Source organism: Oncorhynchus mykiss, chromosome 13 (genome assembly GCF_013265735.2).
Source record: "Oncorhynchus mykiss isolate Arlee chromosome 13, USDA_OmykA_1.1, whole genome shotgun sequence".
Classification (NCBI taxonomy): domain Eukaryota; kingdom Metazoa; phylum Chordata; class Actinopteri; order Salmoniformes; family Salmonidae; genus Oncorhynchus; species Oncorhynchus mykiss.
In genome coordinates, this window is record NC_048577.1 from 21,332,968 (window position 1) to 21,354,850 (window position 21,883).

The following is a 21,883-nucleotide window of genomic DNA, read 5'->3' on the forward strand; positions in this document are numbered from 1 at the left end:
CTTGCCATGGGGCCATATGTTTGACACCCCTGGGGTAAGAGTTTGAGGGAGAGTGGGAAATAGACAGGGGGAGAGTGGGAAATAGACAGGGGGAGAGTGGGAAATAGACTGAGGGAGAGTGGGAAAAATAGACAGAGGGAGAGGGGAAATAGACAGAGGGAGAGGGGAAATAGACAGAGGGAGAGGGGAAATAGACAGAGGGAGAGGGGAAATAGACAGAGGGAGAGGGGAAATAGACAGAGGAAGAGGGGAAATAGACAGAGGGAGAGGGGAAATAGACAGAGGGAGAGGGGAAATAGACAGAGGGAGAGTGGAAAATAGACAGAGGGAGTTCAAGTAAAGACGGCATAGATAGAGTGAGGAAAAGAGAGATGGGAGAATTCAGAAGATGACGGTAGACGGCGTAAGGAGACCTGACACAACCCCTGGTAATAATGGGATGTTTTCACAATCAGCGTTTCTACCCCTGCCTGGCCCAGGGTTCCCCCCCAGAGAGATTGGGAATTCAATATTACACCATAACGGGATGCTAAACTTTTGTAGCTCGTCTGGACAGACCGACTATTCTATTTCTACAGGGAGCTGCAACAACGTATATTTTATGACCATCTCAAGTTCAATCTCTGGGTATATAATACACTTGTATTTGATTTGATATTTTTGTAGAAAAGCACAGAGGAAGGCAGTATACGGCAGGGCAGCATGTAGTGTACAATTCATACCACCCAAACTGACCCCAAAAGATGATGCGCTAGCGCCGACTACCACAGTGGGGAACATTCAGGCTCGTGTTGTAAATATCTTATAACGAATGATGGAGTTGCAGTGACTGGACAAGTAGCCCCAGATGGGTTTACCAGGATGGAGTGATATGATGATAATTAGGCCTGACATTTCACCCCTGCATCCACTGGCTCAGACGGGTAATAGGGTGATACACTGACTGGGCCGGGGAGAGTGTTTGTGATGAATCAGTGGAAATAAAATGGATATTTAAACTCACAGAAGTCCCAAAGTTACCCGGGTAAATAAAAATGAAAGTGAAAGAACTTGAAAGTCAGACTAGTCAACCTGAAGTGACCGACAGCCATCCGTCAGCGAGTGGGGTTATTTATCAGTGAGGTGTCAAACACACAGAAATTGTATCCACAGCATACAGGGCAATTTATCTTAACGCCTGAGAGCTATTCAAATGAAGGGGGAAAAATACTTTTTCAGTGTGGCCCCGCGGGACCTTGGCGGAGACAGAATTTGGACACCAGGCAAAATGAGTTTGAGACCCCTGACATAGACAAACACATGGTATGACTAGGTCCCAAAGTTACCGAGGAACCCGCACTGATAAATGGAAAACACACACACACACTCACCCTGAAGGCGGTGCCCTCCTCAATGATGGTGGGCAGCTGAGAGAGACAGATGTCCACAGCCAGGTCCCATGCCTGCCTGTAGAGGAGCAATGCACACACACACATTAGGCATCAACAACCCAAATGTCCAACACACACACACAGACTGTCCTAGAGAGGAAAGCATTGAAGCTTTGATCCATTCCAAAGTGTTCTCCCTGGTCATCATGTTTAATTCATACGGTTACATAACACACATCAAACCCCCTTTACTGCTGCACTCTCACCAACCCCCCTCTTCCCCTCTCCGCCAACCCCCCCTCTTCCCCTCTCCGCCAACCCCCCCTCTTCCCCTCTCCGCCCTCTTCCCCTCTCCGCCCTCTTCCCCTCTCCGCCAACCCCCCTCTTCCCCTCTTCCCCAACCCCCCTCTTCCCCTCTTCCCCAACCCCCCTCTTCCCCAACCCCCCTCTTCCCCAACCCCCCTCTTCCCCTCTCCGCCAACCCCCCTCTTCGCAACCCCCCTCTTCCCCTCTCCGCCAACCCCCCTCTTCCCCTCTCCGCCAACCCCCCCTCTTCCCCTCCCCGCCAACCCCCCCTCTTCCCCTCTCCGCCAACCCCCCTCTCCGCAACCCCCCTCTTCCCCTCTCCGCCAACCCCCCTCTTCCCCTCTCCGCCAACCCCCCCTCTTCCCCTCTCCGCCAACCCCCCCTCTTCCCCTCTCCGCCAAGCCCCCTCTTCCCCTCTTCCCCAACCCCCCTCTTCCCCTCTTCCCCAACCCCCCTCTTCCCCAACCCCCCTCTTCCCCTCTTCCCCAACCCCCCTCTTCCCCTCTCCGCCAACCCCCCTCTTCGCAACCCCCCTCTTCCCCTCTCCGCCAACCCCCCTCTTCCCCTCTCCGCCAACCCCCCCTCTTCCCCTCTCCGCCAACCCCCCTCTCCGCAACCCCCCTCTTCCCCTCTCCGCCAACCCCCCTCTTCCCCTCTCCGCCAACCCCCCCTCTTCCCCTCTCCGCCAACCCCCCTCTTCCCCTCTCCGCCAACCCCCCTCTTCCCCTCTCCGCCAACCCCCCTCTCCCCAACCCCCCTCTTCCCCAACCCCCCTCTTCCCCTCTCTGCCAACCCCCCTCTTCCCCTATCCGCCAACCCCCCTCTTCCCCTATCCGCCAACCCCCCTCTTCCCCTATCCGCCAACCCCCCTCTTCCCCTATCCGCCAACCCCCCTCTTCCCCTATCCGCCAACCCCCCTCTTCCCCTATCCGCCAACCCCCCTCTTCCCCTATCCGCCAACCCCCCTCTTCCCCTATCCGCCAACCCCCCTCTTCCCCTATCCGCCAACCCCCCTCTTCCCCTATCCGCCAACCCCCCTCTTCCCCTATCCGCCAACCCCCCTCTTCCCCTATCCGCCAACCCCCCTCTTCCCCTATCCGCCAACCCCCCTCTTCCCCTATCAGACAACCCCCCCTCTTCCCCTATCAGACAACCCCCCTTTTCCCCTATCCGCCAACCCCCCCCTTCCCCTATCCGCCAACCCCCCCCTTCCCCTATCTGCCAACCCCCCTTTTCCCCTATCCGCCAACCCCCCTTTTCCCCTATCCGCCAACCCCCCTTTTCCCCTATCCGCCAACCCCCCTTTCCCCTATTTGTTCTGAGGCAGCACTTGGGGTCTGCAGCTAAGGGGTTTGTCCTCTGGTTAGAAAGTGCTGTGCCACCAGAGACTCTGGGTTCGCACCCAGGCTCTGTCGCAGCCGGCCGCGACCGGGAGGTCCGTGCGGCGACGCACAATTGGCCTAGCGTCGTCCGGGTTAGGTAGCCAAGGTAGCCAGGTGCACAGTGTTTCCTCCGACACATTGGTGCGGCTGGCTTCCGGGTTGGAGGCGTGCTGTGTTAAGAAGCGGTGCGGCTTGGTTGGGTTGTGTATCGGAGGATGCATGGCTTTCGACCTTCGTCTCTCCCGAGCCCGTACGGGAGTTGTAGCGATGAGACAAGATAGTAGCTACTAACAATTGGATACCATGAAATTGGGGAGAAAAAAAGAAGAAAATAAAAAAAAAGAAAGTGCATGCAGGAATTTAGCTTTTGGTTGACGAATGCAACAATACTCAACGTTACAGATTTGTTCCAGTCATTGAACGCAACTAAGAACACTGTCTTTGCCTATTCCATCCAGGTAACAGAGGAATCCAAGATAAATGACGAATACATTTCTCTACGGAGAAAGATATTTCCCTAGTCAAAGGATCCTAAATGCTAGTTATAATCTATGTAGAATACAAATCATCATATCATTCACATAACAGTGTGCATTCAATATTCAGATCAGGTATAAATATCTGTAATCCCAGTGCATGAATATATCAAATATATGAAACATCTGGAATCAGTCGAGTCAAGCAGACAAACATTAGTTCGGCGACAACAAAAACCCATCTCTCTTGTTGTTAGTATCAGTTTGGGAAGTGAGTGAAAAGTGACATGAAACGTGATTGGGGTTTGATAGGAGTGAGGGGTGTGTGAAGGCCGCAGGTAGCTTAGCGGTTAAGAGCGTTGGGCCAGTAACCCAAAGATCACTGGTTCGAATCTCCGAGCCGTCGTTCAAAACATCTGTCATTGCTGCTGCGAACCGCATCACAAGAGCAACGCCAAAGAAGAGACGTGTAAAACAATTGACATCATTGATGCAATTTCAATGTCGTTTGAGTTGCTTTGTGTATCACTAAATTAGCTTGAGATGATTTCACTGCATCCAAGTTGCAAGACATAGGCGTGTCAAAGAGCTGTCAGTCAAGGTCGAGCTCATGAATAATAAACTCCACGCCCACAAAGTCTTGTCTTTTCAAACTTCCTGGTAGTTAGCCATGAGATTAAAAGTACTTTTTTCGCACATTTTCAGCATTTCTATCCAAAGCAAATATTATAGGTGATATTTTAGTCACTCAAAAGGCTATTTTACATGGAAATCAGAATGACAGTTCGGGACCTTGGGACCTTTTAAGAAAGTGTGTATGAGGGTATTTGTGTCTAGTTGCTGACACTGCTATAGCTTCTACCTGCAGCAGAGCTGGGTGCAGCCGTAGAGGCCATACACCCCCACCACACACACCTGTCCCCAGCCAATTTAAATCCGAATAATGGCCCACTAACAAAGACACAACAAGAGCATTTTTAATAACACTTGCTGGTTATGTATGGACACGATCATCAATCAACATATTTCCCCAAACCCTCACTGTTTCTAACCACCTCCACACTGTGTCTGCTTTTCTGTGTCTCTTTCCTATCAGTCTCTCTCCTCCACTGTTTCTAACCACCTCCACACTGTGTCTGCTTTTCTGTGTCTCTTTCCTATCAGTCTCTCTCCTCCACTGTTTCTAACCACCTCCACACTGTGTCTGCTTTTCTGTGTCTCTTTCCTATCAGTCTCTCTCCTCCACTGTTTCTAACCACCTCCACACTGTGTCTGCTTTTCTGTGTCTCTTACTCTGTCCCCTACACACTTCCTATCAGTCTCTCTCCTCCACTGTTTCTAACCACCTCCACACTGTGTCTGCTTTTCTGTGTCTCTTTCCTATCAGTCTCTCTCCTCCACTGTTTCTAACCACCTCCACACTGTGTCTGCTTTTCTGTGTCTCTTTCCTATCAGTCTCTCTCCTCCACTGTTTCTAACCACCTCCACACTGTGTCTGCTTTTCTGTGTCTCTTTCCTATCAGTCTCTCTCCTCCACTATTTCTAACCACCTCCACACTGTGTCTGCTTTTCTGTGTCTCTTTCCTATCAGTCTCTCTCCTCCACTATTTCTAACCACCTCCACACTGTGTCTGCTTTTCTGTGTCTCTTACTGTGTCCCCTACACACTTCATATCAGTCTCTCTCCTCCACTGTTTCTAACCACCTCCACACTGTGTCTGCTTTTCTGTGTCTCTTACTCTGTCCCCTACACACTTCCTATCAGTCTCTCTCCTCCACTGTTTCTAACCACCTCCACACTGTGTCTGCTTTTCTGTGTCTCTTACTCTGTCCCCTACACACTTCCTATCAGTCTCTCTCCTCCACTGTTTCTAACCACCTCCACACTGTGTCTGCTTTTCTGTGTCTCTTACTCTGTCCCCTACACACTTCCTATCAGTCTCTCTCCTCCACTGTTTCTAACCACCTCCACACTGTGTCTGCTTTTCTGTGTCTCTTACTGTGTCCCCTACACACTTCCTATCAGTCTCTCTCCTCCACTATTTCTAACCACCTCCACACTGTGTCTGCTTTTCTGTGTCTCTTACTCTGTCCCCTACACACTTCCTATCAGTCTCTCTCCTCCACTATTTCTAACCACCTCCACACTGTGTCTGCTTTTCTGTGTCTCTTACTCTGTCCCCTACACACTTCCTATCAGTCTCTCTCCTCCACTGTTTCTAACCACCTCCACACTGTGTCTGCTTTTCTGTGTCTCTTACTCTGTCCCCTACACACTTCCTATCAGTCTCTCTCCTCCACTGTTTCTAACCACCTCCACACTGTGTCTGCTTTTCTGTGTCTCTTACTCTGTCCCCTACACACTTCCTATCAGTCTCTCTCCTCCACTATTTCTAACCACCTCCACACTGTGTCTGCTTTTCTGTGTCTCTTACTGTGTCCCCTACACACTTCCTATCAGTCTCTCTCCTCCACTATTTCTAACCACCTCCACACTGTGTCTGCTTTTCTGTGTCTCTTACTCTGTCCCCTACACACTTCCTATCAGTCTCTCTCCTCCACTGTTTCTAACCACCTCCACACTGTGTCTGCTTTTCTGTGTCTCTTACTCTGTCCCCTACACACTTCCTATCAGTCTCTCTCCTCCACTGTTTCTAACCACCTCCACACTGTGTCTGCTTTTCTGTGTCTCTTACTGTGTCCCCTACACACTTCCTATCAGTCTCTCTCCTCCACTATTTCTAACCACCTCCACACTGTGTCTGCTTTTCTGTGTCTCTTACTGTGTCCCCTACACACTTCCTATCAGTCTCTCTCCTCCACTATTTCTAACCACCTCCACACTGTGTCTGCTTTTCTGTGTCTCTTACTCTGTCCCCTACACACTTCCTATCAGTCTCTCTCCTCCACTGTTTCTAACCACCTCCACACTGTCTGCTTTTCTGTGTCTCTTACTCTGTCCCCTACACACTTCCTATCAGTCTCTCTCCTCCACTATTTCTAACCACCTCCACACTGTGTCTGCTTTTCTGTGTCTCTTTCCTATCAGTCTCTCTCCTCCACTGTTTCTAACCACCTCCACACTGTGTCTGCTTTTCTGTGTCTCTTTCCTATCAGTCTCTCTCCTCCACTATTTCTAACCACCTCCACACTGTGTCTGCTTTTCTGTGTCTCTTTCCTATCAGTCTCTCTCCTCCACTATTTCTAACCACCTCCACACTGTGTCTGCTTTTCTGTGTCTCTTACTGTGTCCCCTACACACTTCCTATCAGTCTCTCTCCTCCACTGTTTCTAACCACCTCCACACTGTGTCTGCTTTTCTGTGTCTCTTACTCTGTCCCCTACACACTTCCTATCAGTCTCTCTCCTCCACTGTTTCTAACCACCTCCACACTGTGTCTGCTTTTCTGTGTCTCTTACTCTGTCCCCTACACACTTCCTATCAGTCTCTCTCCTCCACTATTTCTAACCACCTCCACACTGTCTGCTTTTCTGTGTCTCTTACTCTGTCCCCTACACACTTCCTATCAGTCTCTCTCCTCCACTGTTTCTAACCACCTCCACACTGTGTCTGCTTTTCTGTGTCTCTTACTCTGTCCCCTACACACTTCCTATCAGTCTCTCTCCTCCACTATTTCTAACCACCTCCACACTGTGTCTGCTTTTCTGTGTCTCTTACTCTGTCCCCTACACACTTCCTATCAGTCTCTCTCCTCCACTGTTTCTAACCACCTCCACACTGTGTCTGCTTTTCTGTGTCTCTTACTCTGTCCCCTACACACTTCCTATCAGTCTCTCTCCTCCACTATTTATTCTTTCCTTCACTGCTATCTAGCTACTTCAACACTTCATATCAGTCTCTCTCCTCTACTGTTTCTTCCTTCCTTCACTGCTATCTAGCTACTTCAACACTTCCTATCAGTCTCTCTCCTCCACTGTTTCTTCCTTCCTTCACTGCTATCTAGCTACCTCAACACCTGTCAGTCTCTCTCCTCCACTGTTTCTTCCTTCCTTCACTGCTATCTAGCTACCTCAACACTTCCTATCAGTCTCTCTCCTCCACTCTTTCTTGCCATCCCTTGTTCTCCTTTGACTTCTTCCTTCCCCTCCCTCCACATTCTCTCTCTCGCTCTGTGCTTCCTTTCTTGCTGGCTCAAGCATCTCTTTAGAGCTGTGATGGGGTGTAGTAACACAAAGGAAAAATTATTCCGTGCTATTTAATGTCTTCTCAAGAAGAGAAAACAGGCGATCGCTCCCTCAAGAGGCTTTCAGCAACAACACTCCCCCCAACTAATGCTTTTCGCGACCGATGGTGGAAAAACACACAAAAGGATTTTGCAGACAGTTTTCAACATGCATCTAATGAATGGACAGACAGTAGACTGAATAGAAAAAGGCCAACAGAGTTAAAGTGTGTGTGTGCGCGCCAGCGCGTCTTACCACATGGCGTGCATGTACGTAGGTGGCAGGCGAGGACTGCTGACAGGGGTGCAGTTGTATGACCTCATTATCCTCTCGGCCAACAGGAAGTTGCGGAATAAACTGGCCACCAACAGGTCCTGACGAAAGAGCTTCTGGAACAGATCTAGAGAGAGAGAGAGAAAGGATGAGTAAGAGAAGAGAGGATTTTCAAATTCTGCACAAATAAAAAAAACACTTAAATATCACATTTACCTAAGTATTCAGACCCTTTACTCAGTACTTTGTTGAATCATTTTTGGCAGTGATTACAGTCTCAAGTCGTCCATTCTTCTCTGCTAATCCTCTCAAACTCTGTCAGGTTGCTGCACAGCTATTTTCAGGTCTCTCCAGAGATGTTCGGTCGGGTTCAAGTCCAGACTCTGGCTGGGTCACTGAAGGACATTCAGAGACTTGTTTCCGAAGCCACTCCTGCATTGACTTGGCTGTGTGCTTAGGGTCATTGCACTGTTGGAAGGTGACCCTTTGCCCCAGGCTGAGGTCCTGAGCACTCTGAAGAAGGTTTTCATCAAGGATCTCGCTGTACTTGGCTCCGTTCATCTTTCCCTCGATCCTGACTAGTCTCCCAGTCCCTGCCGCTCAACAACATCCCCACAGCATGATGCTGCACCCACCATGCTTCACCGTAGGGATGGTGCCAGGTTTCCTCCAGAAGTGACGCTTGGCATTCAGGCCAAAGAGTTCAATCTTGGTTCTCATGGTCAGAGTCCTTTAGATGCCTTTTACTGAGGAGTGGCTTCCGTCTGGCCACTCTACCATAAAGGCCTGATTGGTCGAGTGCTGCAGAGGCTGATTAATGAATTGCAGTGCCGTATGGCTTCTGGGGCTTATCAGCCCATCACCACCATTGTCCTTCTGGAAGGTTCTCCCATCTCCACAGAGGAACTCTGGAGCTCTGTCAGAGTGACCATCGAGTTCTTGGTCACCTCCCTGACATAGGCCATTCTACCCCGATTGCCCGGTCGGCCAGCTCTAGAAAGAGTCTTGGTGGTTCCAAACTTCTTCCATTTAAGAATGGAGGCCACTGAGTTCTTGGGGAACTTCAATCCTGCAGACATTTTTTGGTACCCTTCCCCAGATCTGTGCATCGACACAATCCTGTCTCGGAGCTCTACAGACAATTCCTTCAACCTCATAGCTCGGTTTTTGCTCTGACATGCACTAGCATCTGTGGGACCTTATATAGACAGGTGTGTGCCTTTCCAAATCATGTCAAATCAATTGAATTTACTACAGGTGGACTCCAATCAAGTTGTAGAAAAATCAAGGATGACCAATGGAAACAGGATGCACCTGAGCTCAATTTCGAGACGCATAAGCAAAGGGTCTGAATGTTTATGTAAATAGGGTATCTATTTGTTTACTTTTTATAAATCTGAAACAATTTTTAAAAACCTGTTTCTGTTTGGTCATTATGGGGTATTGTGTGTAGATTGATGATAACACAATGATTTGATCCATTTTAGAATAAGGCTGTAACATAACAAAATGTGGAAAAGTCAATGGATCAATACTTTCCGAATGTACTGTAGGTGTGTGTGCATTGTGTGTGTATGTATTGAATGTGGACAGACAGGCAGAGTGCCGTAGCAGCGCCAGATAGATCAAGGCAGGGGGCGGTAGTGACATTTTCAACTCTTATTATTAATTCATGCATTATCTCATTTAGTTTAATGGGGCCAGGTTGCTCCAGTGTTAATCCCCAACTAATGATAATAATTGGTGTGTGTGGGTGGGTGTGTGTGAGAGAGAGAGTGAGTCTGTCTGTGTATAAGTGTTTTGATTGCGGTGTGATTCGAGTGCGTGTTCGCGTGCTTTTGTGTGTGACAGAGTGAGTGTGTATGTCCGTGTGAGAGTGTTTTGTGTGGTGAGGTGTGTGTGTGTGTGTGGTGGATTAGGTGTGCCGTGCCTTCATGAAGGAGATTCTCTGTGATGTAGGCTGATTAATGAATTGCAGTGCCGTATGGCTTCTGGGGCTTATCAGCCCATCACCACTGTTCTCCTCTCACATCACGACTCACATGAGTGTGAGTGAGTGAGAGATACTTTCTACTTGTCTGAGCAACCTAGGTAGACACAGGGGTATGCGTGTGTGTGCTTGCAGAAACGCTCCCAAGCTCATGTGTGTGTGTGTGTACCTCTGGGCAGCACGTTCCAGGCGATAGTGTCAGTGATAGCAGTGAAGATCCAGTTGAGCTCTCCCAGAGGGGTGCGTCTGTCATTCAGTCTCCCAGGTATCCTACACAACACCATAGGTTAGTCAGTAACATTAAGATAGAGGTAACTGCCAAAATAAAGGAAACACCAACATAAAGTGTCTTAATAGGGGTGGGCACCACGAGTCAGAACAGCTTCAATGCACCTTGGCATAGATTCTACAAGTGTCTGGAACTCTGTTGGAGGAATGCGACCATGGATTTAAAGCAGTGTTAAGCCCTAATCAAAGGATTTCACATAACTGGGACTACAGATGCTGTTGGTCACAGATACCCTAAAATAGGGGCGTGGCATCAGAAAACCAGTCAGTATCTGGTGAGACCACCATTTGCCTCATGCAGCGCAACATCACCTTTTCCTAGAGTTGATCAGGCTGTTGATTGTGGCCTGAGGAATATAGTCCCAATCCTCTAACGGCCGTGCAAAGTTACTGGATATTGGCGGGAACTGGAATACGCAGTCGTACACGTGGATCCAGAGCATCCCAAACATGCTCAATGGGTGACATGTCTGGTGAGTATGCAGGCCATGGAAGAACTGGATTACTTTCAGCTTCCAGGAATTGAGTACAGATACTTGCAACATGGTGCTGAAACATGAGGTGATCGCTGCGGATGAATGGCACGACAATAGGCCTCAGGATCTCGTCACGGTATCTGTGTGCATTCAAATTACCATCGATACAATGAAATTGTGTTCATTGTCCGTAGATTAGGCCTGCCCATACCATAACCCCACCGCCACCATGGGGCACTCTGATCATACACGTGATCTGCTGTTGTGAGGCCAGTTGGACATACTGCCAAATTCTCTAAAAACGACTTGAGGCAGCTTAGAGAAATGTACATTACATTTTCTGGCAACAGCTCTGGTGGACATTCCTGCAGTCAGCATGCCAATTGCACACTCCCTCAAAACTTGACACATCTGTGGCATTGTGTTGTGACACTAAACTGCACATTTTAGTGGACTTTTGTCTCCAGTACAAGGTGCACCTGCGTAATGATCATGCCGTTTAAATCGGCTTCTTGATATGCCACACCCGTCACATGGACGGATTATCTTGGCAAAGGAGAAATGCTCACTAACAGGGATGTAAACAAAATTTAGCACAAATTGAGTGAAGTAGGCTTTTTGTCCGTATGGAACACGTCTGGGATCTTTTATTTCAGCTCATGAAACATGGGACCAACACTTTACATGTCGCGTTTATATTTTTATTCAGTGTGCATAGTTTAGCACAGAAGATGTGGTAATTAACTACAATGACCATAATCCATTAACGCGCCCGCTTCAACTTGTGTGGTCTGTGCGGAGCAAGACATGGAGACTGGCGCCTTACTCAGACCGACAGCGTCATTGCGTTTTGCTCCACCAGACGCATATTCATTTCTAATAGAATGCTGTGTTTGGCTTGTTTGGCTTGCAGCATTGTGTTGCAGAGGTAGTTCCAGTGCGTTCTGTGTTCTGTGTCTTGCGTATGTGGGATGTATCTAATGTACGCATCAAACTGTATGTAACGACTTGACAGAAACAGTAGCAGAAGGTGAATGTTGCACTGTTGTTGCACACATCTGGTAAACATGTTGGGTTGAAAGGAAAGATGTTTTGACTGCTAGGACGTTGACGGTCTGATCGAGGCGTGGTCGAGAGGGATCGAAGGCAGTTGCTTCGCAAGCCTGAAAATACATGATTGATTGATTGTTGTTATTCAGCCTTATTTACTTTGAAGATCTACTAAAACATGTATTTTTGTCAGACAGCATAGGCAGCAGCTTTATAGAGATGAGACGACTTGGAAAGAAATAAAGTTTTAAATAAATCTAATATTTTATTAAAGTAACGTGAAAAAACAGTTATTAAGTGATAAACAGTCATGGGCAGTCACCATGGGACTTACTCATAGTTGTATTATGTGAAACAGCATTCAACTTGGAATTTCATGTCTAAATAAATAAATAAATACATTGAAACCAAAAACCGTGATTATTTTTTAACAATCGAAACGAAACGACCTCAAAAAGTTCTAATCGCTATAGCCTTACTTCATAGAGAATAGGGTGCAATTTGGGACTCTGCCTCAGACATACACAATCTTCAACTAAATCAAAGTCCTCCACAAAGACCTAATAGGAAACCTCTCCTTTAGCACTAACCTATCCTGTGTCTCGGATCACTCAGTATTCCAAACCTGAGATTGCCATGGAAATGAGCGTGGGGATTGCTTGTCCCAGACGGGAGCGGTATCCGCGGCGCCCGGCACCATGGTAATCAACACGGCGACACAGGAAAATCACCTCAGCCCCTCTCCCAGCTCTCCGTCATATAATGAGCAGTCAGTGAGGCTAGAAGTGGAGGGAGAAGAGGCTAAGACTAAAGGCTACTGAACCAGAGAGAGAGAGCACGAGAGAGAGAGCACGAGAGAGAGAGCACGAGAGAGAGAGCACGAGAGAGAGAGCACGAGAGAGAGAGCACGAGAGAGCGCACGAGAGAGCGCACGAGAGAGCGCACGAGAGAGAGAGAGAGAGAGCGCACGAGAGAGAGAGAGAGCGCACGAGAGAGCGAGAGAGAGCGCACGAGAGAGAGAGAGAGAGCGCACGAGAGAGAGAGAGAGAGCGCACGAGAGAGAGCGCGCACGAGAGAGAGAGCGCGCACGAGAGAGAGCGCGCACGAGAGAGAGCGCGCACGAGAGAGAGCGCGCACGAGAGAGAGCGCGCACGAGAGAGAGCGCGCACGAGAGAGAGCGCGCACGAGAGAGAGAGCGCACGAGAGAGAGAGAGCGCGCACGAGAGAGAGAGAGCGCACGAGAGAGAGAGAGCGCACGAGAGAGAGAGCGCGCACGAGAGAGAGAGCGCGCACGAGAGAGAGAGAGCGCGCACGAGAGAGAGAGAGCGCGCACGAGAGAGAGAGCGCGCACGAGAGAGAGAGAGCGCGCACTAGAGAGAGAGAGAGCGCGCACGAGACAGAGAGAGCGCGCACGAGAGAGAGAGAGCGCGCACGAGAGAGAGAGAGCGCGCACGAGAGAGAGAGAGCGCGCACGAGAGAGAGCGCGCACGAGAGAGAGCGCGCACGAGAGAGAGCGCGCACGAGAGAGAGCGCGCACGAGAGAGAGCGCGCACGAGAGAGAGCGCGCACGAGAGAGAGCGCGCACGAGAGAGAGCGCGCACGAGAGAGAGCGCGCACGAGAGAGAGCGCGCACGAGAGAGAGCGCGCGAGAGAGAGAGCGCGCACGAGAGAGAGAGCGCGCACGAGAGAGAGAGCGCGCACGAGAGAGAGAGCGCGCACGAGAGAGAGAGCGCGCACGAGAGAGAGAGAGCGCGCACGAGAGAGAGAGCGCGCACGAGAGAGAGCGCGCACGAGAGAGAGCGCGCACGAGAGAGAGCGCGCACGAGAGAGAGCGCGCACAAGAGAGAGCGCGCACAAGAGAGAGCGCGCACGAGAGAGAGCGCGCACAAGAGAGAGCGCGCGCAAGAGAGAGCGCGCGCAAGAGAGAGCGCGCGCAAGAGAGAGCGCGCGCAAGAGAGAGCGCGCGCAAGAGAGAGAGCGCGCACGAGAGAGAGAGCGAGAACGCACGAGAGAGAGCGAGAACGCACGAGAGAGAGCGAGAACGCACGAGAGAGAGAGCGAGAACGCACGAGAGAGAGAGAGCGCGCACGAGAGAGAGCGCGCACGAGAGAGAGCGAGAACGCACGAGAGAGCGAGAGCGCGCACGAGAGAGAGAGAGCGCGCACGAGAGAGAGAGAGCGCGCACGAGAGAGAGAGAGCGCGCACGAGAGAGAGAGAGCGCGCACGAGAGAGAGAGAGCGCGCACGAGAGAGAGAGAGCGCGCACGAGAGAGAGAGAGCGCGCACGAGAGAGAGAGAGCGCGCACGAGAGAGAGAGAGCGCGCACGAGAGAGAGAGCGCGCACGAGGGAGAGAGAGCGCGCACGAGAGAGAGAGAGCGCGCACGAGAGAGAGAGAGCGCGCACGAGAGAGAGAGAGCGCGCACGAGAGAGAGAGCGCGCACGAGAGAGAGAGCGCGCACGAGAGAGAGAGCGCGCACGAGAGAGAGAGCGCGCACGAGAGAGAGAGCGCGCACGAGAGAGAGCGAGCGCGCACGAGAGAGAGCGAGAACGCACGAGAGAGAGCGAGAACGCACGAGAGAGCGAGAGCGCGCACGAGAGAGAGAGAGCGCGCACGAGAGAGAGAGAGCGCGCACGAGAGAGAGAGAGCGCGCACGAGAGAGAGAGAGCGCGCACGAGAGAGAGAGAGCGCACACGAGAGAGAGAGAGCGCACACGAGAGAGAGAGAGCGCGCACGAGAGAGAGAGCGCGCACGAGAGAGAGAGAGCGCGCACGAGAGAGAGAGAGCGCGCACGAGAGAGAGAGCGCGCACGAGAGAGAGAGCGCGCACGAGAGAGAGAGCGCGCACGAGAGAGAGAGCGCGCACGAGAGAGAGAGCGCGCACGAGAGAGAGAGCGCGCACGAGAGAGAGAGCGCGCACGAGAGAGAGAGCGCGCACGAGAGAGAGCGCACGAGAGAGAGCGCACGAGAGAGAGCGCACGAGAGAGAGCGCACGAGAGAGAGCGCACGAGAGAGAGCGCACGAGAGAGAGAGAGCGCACGAGAGAGCGAGAGCGCACGAGAGAGCGAGAGCGCACGAGAGAGCGCACGAGAGAGCGCACGAGAGAGCGCACGAGAGAGCGCACGAGAGAGCGCACGAGAGAGCGCACGAGAGAGCGCACGAGAGAGAGCGAGCGCACGAGAGAGAGCGAGCGCACGAGAGAGAGAGAGCGAGCGCACGAGAGAGAGAGAGAGAGCGCACGAGAGAGAGAGAGCGCACGAGAGAGAGAGCGAGCGCGAGAGAGCGAGCGCGCGAGAGCGAGCGCACGAGAGAGAGAGAGCGCACGAGAGAGAGAGAGCGCACGAGAGAGAGAGAGCGCACGAGAGAGAGAGCGCACGAGAGAGAGAGCGCACGAGAGAGAGAGAGCGCACGAGAGAGAGAGAGAGCGCACGAGAGAGAGAGAGAGCGCACGAGAGAGAGAGAGAGAGCACGAGAGAGAGAGAGAGCACGAGAGAGAGAGCACGAGAGAGAGCACGAGAGAGAGCGAGCACGAGAGAGAGAGAGCACGAGAGAGAGAGAGCGAGCACGAGAGAGAGAGAGCGAGCACGAGAGAGAGCACGAGAGAGAGAGAGCACGAGAGAGAGAGAGAGCACGAGAGAGAGAGAGAGCACGAGAGAGAGAGAGAGCACGAGAGAGAGAGAGAGCACGAGAGAGAGAGAGAGCACGAGAGAGAGAGAGAGCACGAGAGAGAGAGAGAGCACGAGAGAGAGAGAGCACGAGAGAGAGAGAGCACGAGAGAGAGAGAGAGCACGAGAGAGAGAGAGAGCACGAGAGAGAGAGAGAGCACGAGAGAGAGAGAGAGCACGAGAGCGAGAGAGAGCACGAGAGCGAGAGAGAGCACGAGAGAGAGAGAGAGCGCACGAGAGCGGGAGGGAGAGGGAGAGGGAGAAGGCTAAAGACTAGCTAACAGAGAGTGTAGTACTGAACTAAAGGGAGAGAGACTAATGGCTAATGGACTGGAGGGAGAGAGGGAGAAAGGAGCGAGGGGGTTAACACTAGAACGACTGTAGGCCAACGGCCACTGACGTTTGATTTTGAAAATACATTTGAGGGGGAAAAATCAGCACACAATAAAAGTTGTCCTGTTCCTTACAACTTTTCCTAAATGTTTGTATTTTACACTGCTCATTTGTCAGAATTTGAAAGACACAAACAGAAAAATACTTAGCCTTTTTTTCTGTTTGTTTCCACACCTATTACCAACTAAACCCGTCAAGACAGGATGTTGGTATCCAGCCAGGTGCTAATGTGACTCTCTCCCCACTGAATGAAACACAAATGGGTGATAACTGTGCAACTTACTTCACAATTGAATTCAAATGAGGCCTAATTAATGATAAGGAGGGTGAAGAGGTTGATTTAATTTAGAAAGACAATGGGATGAAGAGTTTGTGTTATGCCCATTTATCAGCAGCAAATCATTTGACCGCACGCCCTGGGGGTTGATACCATTCTCTTTAAAGTTGTACTTTGTCAAAATACGCTGTTGTGGGACTGTTTTATTTACTATAGCTCTATTACTAATCAAATTTCCTGTAATGGAGACTGAAACAAGCTAGTAGGCCTTTAGAATAATGTAAAACATATCCTGGACTCTGTCCAGCGAAGCAAACGATGCCAGCCCACTGAATGAATGACAAACGGATGGAATGGGCGATAATTGTGCAAGTTACTTCACAATCAAATTTAAAATGAGGCCTAACTGAGGGTGAAGAGGTTGAATTGATTTTGAGCGATAGTGTAATGATTCTGTGTACTGAGTGTGTTGTGCCTATTTATCAGCGTTGGCGGTCATGTTAATCATTGGACCGCACGCCTTGATACCATTCTCTGTTACGTTTTACTTTGTAAAAAGAAGCCGCCACAGGATTATTATTTACTGTAACTATTACTAGTCGAATGTGTTGTAAGGGAAACAGAAAACATGCTGTGTGATGCAGTCGGCCTTCGGAACAATGCAAAACAGATCCTTGCGATGCCAGTCAGCCTGCACAGCCGGCCCATGGAAACCACACCTAAACTACACCCAAACTCATTTCACACAGATTAAGAGAGTTAGACGACAGACAAGATTAAATTGACAATAATCTGATGAGTGACAATATCAGTTGTCAAACATACATTTACAGACGCAGGGAAAGGAGCATCACTTCATCATATCCTCCTTCAGAGTCACATGCAGGTAAAACATTTTCATTTCTAAATAGTATCAGAAAGAGCATATTCTGTAGTTTCTCTTACACTTACCTTTGTCAAATAACTCGCTATTCAAGAGGTGCAGCTCTATTTCCAAAATGTCACTTTTCCCAAGAATATCCCTGCTGTCCATGAATTCAGCACATGACCACTCACGCGGCAGCATTGCTCTGCCTACTACGCAAAAACCAGTAACATAACACAGTTCAAATATGCTATTCTGTCGTCCATGGATGAATGGGCAATAGAAACCAGGTATAAACTGATAATGGTGACTTCAATGAACTGGTTGATGAGGGTGATTGAATTGGATTGATCTGAATGATGAGGGTGAAGAGGATGATTGAATTTAGAACTATATTATAACTTTGATGACGAATTGTGGGCAGTCTATTTTATTATGAAAGGCTGTAAAAGGTTATATAATTTCCCCTCGGGGAGAGTCAAATTAGACACAGAGTACAACATACAGCGTGTAGTTCACAATGGCAAGCCGAACCAAACGAATGGACGCACTGACATTATTGCAAATGCTGCAGAACTAGGTGAGTTAGAGTCGGATGGAGGATCATATATTGAGCTTGAAGTCGACGTTGCTGATGAAGAGTCTTCATCCGATTCAGATGTTGACTTCGAGCCTCCGATGCCTGATTCTTCGCCACATAGAAAAACTGAGACAGTGATCCCAACTGGCACGGTGAGACAGGAGTCAGGGAGGGACGGCACGGTGAGACAGGAGTCAGGGAGGGACGGCACAGTGAGACAGGAGTCTGGGAGGGACGTCACGGCACGGTGAGACAGGGGTCTGGGAGGGACAACACAGTGAGACAGGAGTCTGGGAGGGACGACACGGCACGGTGAGACAGGAGTCTGGTAGGGACGGCACGGCGAGACAGGAGTCTGGTAGGGACGGCACGGCACTGTGAGACAGGAGTCTGGTAGGGACGGCACGGCACGGTGAGACAGGAGTCTGGTAGGGACGGCACGGCACGGCACGGTGAGACAGGAGTCAGGGAGGGACGGCACAGTGAGACAGGAGTCTGGGAGGGACGTCACGGCACGGTGAGACAGGGGTCTGGGAGGGACGACACAGTGAGACAGGAGTCTGGGAGGGACGTCACGGCGAGACAGGAGTCTGGGAGGGACGTCACGGCACGGTGAGACAGGAGTCTGGTAGGGACGGCACGGCGAGACAGGAGTCTGGTAGGGACGGCACGGCACTGTGAGACAGGAGTCTGGTAGGGACGGCACGGCACGGTGAGACAGGAGTCTGGGAGGGACAGCACGGCACGGCACGGTGAGACAGGAGTCAGGGAGGGACGGCACAGTGAGACAGGAGTCTGGGAGGGACGTCACGGCACGGTGAGACAGGGGTCTGGGAGGGACGACACAGTGAGACAGGAGTCTGGGAGGGACGTCACGGCGAGACAGGAGTCTGGTAGGGACGACACGGCACGGTGAGACAGGAGTCTGGTAGGGACGGCACGGCGAGACAGGAGTCTGGTAGGGACGGCACGGCACTGTGAGACAGGAGTCTGGTAGGGACGGCACGGCACGGTGAGACAGGAGTCTGGTAGGGACGGCACGGCACGGTGAGACAGGAGTCTGGTAGGGACGGCACAGTGAGACAGGAGTCTGGGAGGGACGGCACGGTGAGTCTGGGAGGGACGGCACGGCACAGTGAGACAGGAGTCTGGGAGGGACGGCACGGCACAGTGAGACAGGAGTCTGGTAGGGACGGCACGGCACGGTGAGACAGGAGTCTGGTAGGGACGGCACGGCACGGTGAGACAGGAGTCTGGGAGGGACGGCACGGCACGGCAGGTGAGACAGGAGTCTGGGAGGGACGGCACGGTGAGACAGAAGTCTGGTAGGGACGGCACGGCACGGTGAGACAGGAGTCTGGGAGGGACGGCACGGTGAGACACGAGTCTGGGAGGGACGGCACGGTTTGGGTTGAAAAGAGGGAGGAGTTTGTGACATGCAGATGTTGCAGCACATCAGAGATGGTACTGTTGCTCATGTGCATAGAAAAGGAAACAGTAGGTGGGACATGTCTATGGCTGAACTCTAAACATTTATTGAACTCTTGTATGTCCGCAGGGAGAACGGCGGAAAGAGCATGGGGTGGACTTCTACAAACTGAAACTGGACTTAATTACTATAACTATCACTAATCAAATCTACAAATTAAGTTGATCAAATGGATTACACTGTAGTGTTTTTATTGTAAGGGAAACAAAAACAGGCTATAGGCCTACATTTACAATAGTTTATGCTCTATTTATCAATCTGGTTTGTGCACCTTGCAGGTTAATATGCATCTGATGCATATGCTAAAGAGGATGCCCGGCAACGTTCTGTAGCGGGTACTGATAGGCTGAAAGGCCAGGCGGTTCTACCAATACAAACTTTGCCAGTAATCTAGATTAGGATCCATCTTCCCCTTGTGCCCTAAACAATAGCCTACACTAGTTAGTTCCCTGATGGCACAAGTCGGTCAGAACTTGGTCCTCAGATGGGACTTCCTGTTGATGCCAAATAAGGAGTTTCCTCTTGGGTCCCCACATTGATCTCCTGCTCAGTCACACTAGTTAGTCCCCTGATGGCACTAGTCGGTCGGAACTTGGTCCTCAGATGGGACTTCCTGTTGATGCCAAATAAGGAGTTTCCTCTTGGGTCCCCGCATTGATCTCCTGCTCTGTCTGTCCGTGTGCGTGTCGACAGGTAGCCTAGCGGATAAGAGCGTTGGACCAGTAATCGAAAAGATGCTGCTTCGAAACCCTGAGCCGACTAGGTGAAAAATGCATCAATTTGCCCTTGAGCAAGTCACCTTAACCCTGAAACGCTCTGGATAAGAGCGTCTGCTAAATGAACAAAATGTAAAACAATGTACAGCATGTGGTGTGTGTGGTCTAATGATGACTCCTGACAGCCCCAGTGTGTGTAGTGTAGATCAATAGAGGCCTGGCTGTGTTGATGGTGATGTGTTGACCGGGCCGCCGGCCCCCCATGATGCTTCATGACCCCCTCAGTGGAGTACAAGGAGGAAGGGGGAAATAGACTGAGTGGAACGAATGGCTTACCCCATCTCCCTGGGTATATCCTGACACACACACACACACACACTAAAGAAAGCTCACACACACAGTGCCCAGAGAGGACGCTGAGGAGCTGCACTGAACCAACAAGACATCGCTCATGTGAAAGAGCAGCGTGTCAGAGCATCAAAGAGACACCATTTCTCTTTCCCATTCAGACCTGCTAAACCCCACAAGAGCTCACCCACTGCCCCCATTCATCTGGCCTAACACACATGCACAGTCAGTACTGACAACACACACTCACTCACTCTGCTAAATGCATTAGAACGGAGGAAAAGGAAGACTACATGGTTCTGCCATAACCTTGACTCCGAGAGACGGGGGGCACTGGGGGGGGGGCACTGGTGAGCAGCGACATGTGAAGACATGTTTTCTCAGGGTTCCTGCTTGAGGTAAACAATTGATTGTCAATATTTCCATAAAACCTACCCTACCAGTATGATTTACTAACACATTTCCAAAGCTTGTTTGGCTAGGGGAGAGACCTGTGAAGGACAAACGATACAACCTACAACATCCCATTACCGTTTAGATGAACGGCTGGTGGCCCTGTGGAGTAAAAGCACTGAGTACTGGGTGTTCCTGCCAACAGTGATTGGCAACATCGTGAAGCACCAAAGAGGAAACATTTAGCATCCCGGACGGGACAACCTGTGTACCAGAAAAGTAGAGGTCAATTGGTTTTCCTCTTTGTTCAAGGGGACACAGAGGTAAGGGAGGAATTAATGGATATCCTGGTCAAAGTATAACATCTGTTACCGGTCATACCAGCTACAGCATAGATATTTTCCATTTTTATTCATTTGAATCGACTTGTTACTATTGTTTTCCTAAAGGTAGAGTGTGCCCGTGTCACTGCTGAGTTCCCAAGTCTCTCAGGTGACTAAGTCACGTGAAATAACGACACATAAGCCAAGTGACTAGGCATGATGAGAACAGCCCTGCCCTACTTAGAGACCCCTAAAGAGACCCAGCAGGGGGCTAGACGAGCACCGCACCCCTCCAGGGGGTCTGGGGGAGACCGTATCAATAGGGTGCGGGATTGGAATCCACGCTCAAAGCTCATTGGGTTCCCATATCATTCCCAAGCAGTGGGAAAACAGAGTTGTGGGGAGATGAAAAGAAAAGCTGTGTTTCCTGAAAAGAAAGGATCATCCCTGATCAGGAGGCAGCTTGGCTGTTGTAGGAGTGAAGTCAAAAGATGGGAAATAAACAACAAACATTACATTGCATCTGAGTGAAGTAGAGTGTATTAGTCACGATAACTGACATGGTTTAGAATCGTGACTCAATCTCTTATCTAAGATCCTTTTGCAATAAGTGTGTATGTAGGAGTGTGTGTGTGTGTAGGAGGGAGAGGAGAAGTAAATAATTATTAGTTGGTTTAAGTTCTTTGCAGTGACTTAGTCTTATGTAATGGGGGTCGGCTGTTGATATGTAACATTTTGGCCCTCTGAGCAGAAAGTCTATGTGTGTGTGTGTGTGTGTGTGTGTGTGTGTGTGTGTCTCCATTATGGCCGGTTAACACTGAACACACGGAGAGTCATGGCCATGTGCTGACTGAGTCACAAACTCAGCTGGGAGGTAAATGTCACCATGTCCTGGGGCCCAGCGCTGAAACACACACTGACACAGCTCAGCCTTCGGGAAGCTAACGCTTCAGCAACACTCCTTATTAGAGTTGTCTAAAACCCCGGTCCTGGAGAACCACACAGGGTGTGTTCAGGGTTCTGAACCTGGGGCCTGTTCAG

At 50.6% G+C, this 21,883-nt stretch overlaps 1 protein-coding gene across 7 annotated transcripts in view; it reads right to left on the minus strand.

The window, feature by feature from the left end:
* Positions 1–21,883, minus strand: part of LOC110485936 (regulatory-associated protein of mTOR) — a 202,750-nt gene that overhangs the window by 70,277 nt on the left and 110,590 nt on the right. For all 7 annotated transcript variants that reach the window (XM_036940605.1, XM_036940602.1, XM_036940601.1 and 4 more), the window contains exons 9-11: positions 10,152–10,252; positions 7,975–8,119; positions 1,371–1,446 (exon numbers count right to left, since the gene is read on the minus strand). In XM_036940605.1, coding sequence (XP_036796500.1) covers positions 1,371–1,446; positions 7,975–8,119; positions 10,152–10,252 — 322 coding nt within the window. The remainder of the gene's footprint in view (positions 1–1,370; positions 1,447–7,974; positions 8,120–10,151; positions 10,253–21,883) is intronic.